The 945-nt window shown below is 70.7% G+C and overlaps 1 protein-coding gene across 2 annotated transcripts in view; it reads right to left on the bottom strand.

The window, feature by feature from the left end:
- Positions 1-421, bottom strand: part of TOLLIP (toll interacting protein) — a 30,273-nt gene extending 29,852 nt beyond the window's left edge. For both annotated transcript variants that reach the window (XM_014959948.1, XM_014959949.1), the window contains exon 1: positions 267-421. In XM_014959948.1, the coding sequence (XP_014815434.1) occupies positions 267-299 (33 nt within the window). In that variant the 5' untranslated portion in view covers positions 300-421. The remainder of the gene's footprint in view (positions 1-266) is intronic.
- Positions 422-945: the final 524 nt, after the last annotated feature.

Below are 945 nucleotides of genomic sequence, written 5' to 3'. Positions count from 1 at the left end.
CGGCAGCCCGGGGAAGAAGAGAGGTCTTTCCTCCCCCTTCTGCCCGGGGCCGCGAGCGGGCCAAGGGAAGGAGACACGAAGGGCGAGTCACTCTCCCACCGAGGCCTACCGGCCGAGGGGAAGAGGGACACAAGCCGGAGCCCAGAAGGGTGCAAAGCCGGGCCTCGCCACCCCAACGCGGTGCAGCCGCAAGAATTAACCCGAGAGGCCCCTTCGGAGACCCCTTCAGAGGCCCCTGCGGCCGCCCCTCCCCCGGCAGCACTCACCGGGCCGCGCTGAGTGGTGACGGTGGTCGCCATGGCGCCTCCCTCGGGCCCGAACCCTTCCTTCCGCCCCGCCAGGCCGCCGTCTCTACCGTTACCGCTCCCAACGGCCGCCGCTAACCGTCGCTCAGCCCCGTCAGCTGACCCCGGCCCCGCCCCAGCGCCCGGGCGTGCCTGCAGCAACGCATTCTTCCCCCGCCCCCTCCTGCCGGTTGCCGAAGCGGCGCCGGGCGCTTGCGCAGAGGGAAGGGAGCGCAGGCACCCCTCGTTGCGCATGCGCCCCCTCGCCCCCCCGTCCGTCGGTAGGCGCATGCGCGCTTCCGCTCTGCGGTGGCCGCCGCAGGCACTAGGGGGCGCCGCGGCGCTGAGGAGGAGCCGGGGAGGGTGGGAAGCTTCGGGGTCGCCATCTTGGTGCCGGAGGTGACCCGCCGGCCTGAGGGGAGCCATCCATCCCACTCGGAGACGGCGGCAGAGGTGTTTGCGTGGGACCCCGTGGAGCGTTCCCTGCCGCCGGTGGGTGCGATGCGTGTAAGGGAGCAGCGTTTTGCCTCCTGCAGCCCGGCTGCGGGACGGCTGGCCCGGTGTTAGTGGTTTTCCAAAGCGGGCACAGTGACCTCCCTCAGCTTGCTGAGTGATTGCCACCCTTCCCAGAAGAACAAAAGCGGCTTTAATATCCCTCCGA

The sequence above is a fragment of the Calidris pugnax genome, unplaced genomic scaffold, assembly GCF_001431845.1.
Source record: "Calidris pugnax isolate Ruff unplaced genomic scaffold, ASM143184v1 scaffold435, whole genome shotgun sequence".
Lineage (NCBI taxonomy): Eukaryota > Metazoa > Chordata > Aves > Charadriiformes > Scolopacidae > Calidris > Calidris pugnax.
The sequence above is the reverse complement of the archived record's forward strand: the minus strand, read 5'-3'. Positions and strand labels throughout refer to the sequence as shown.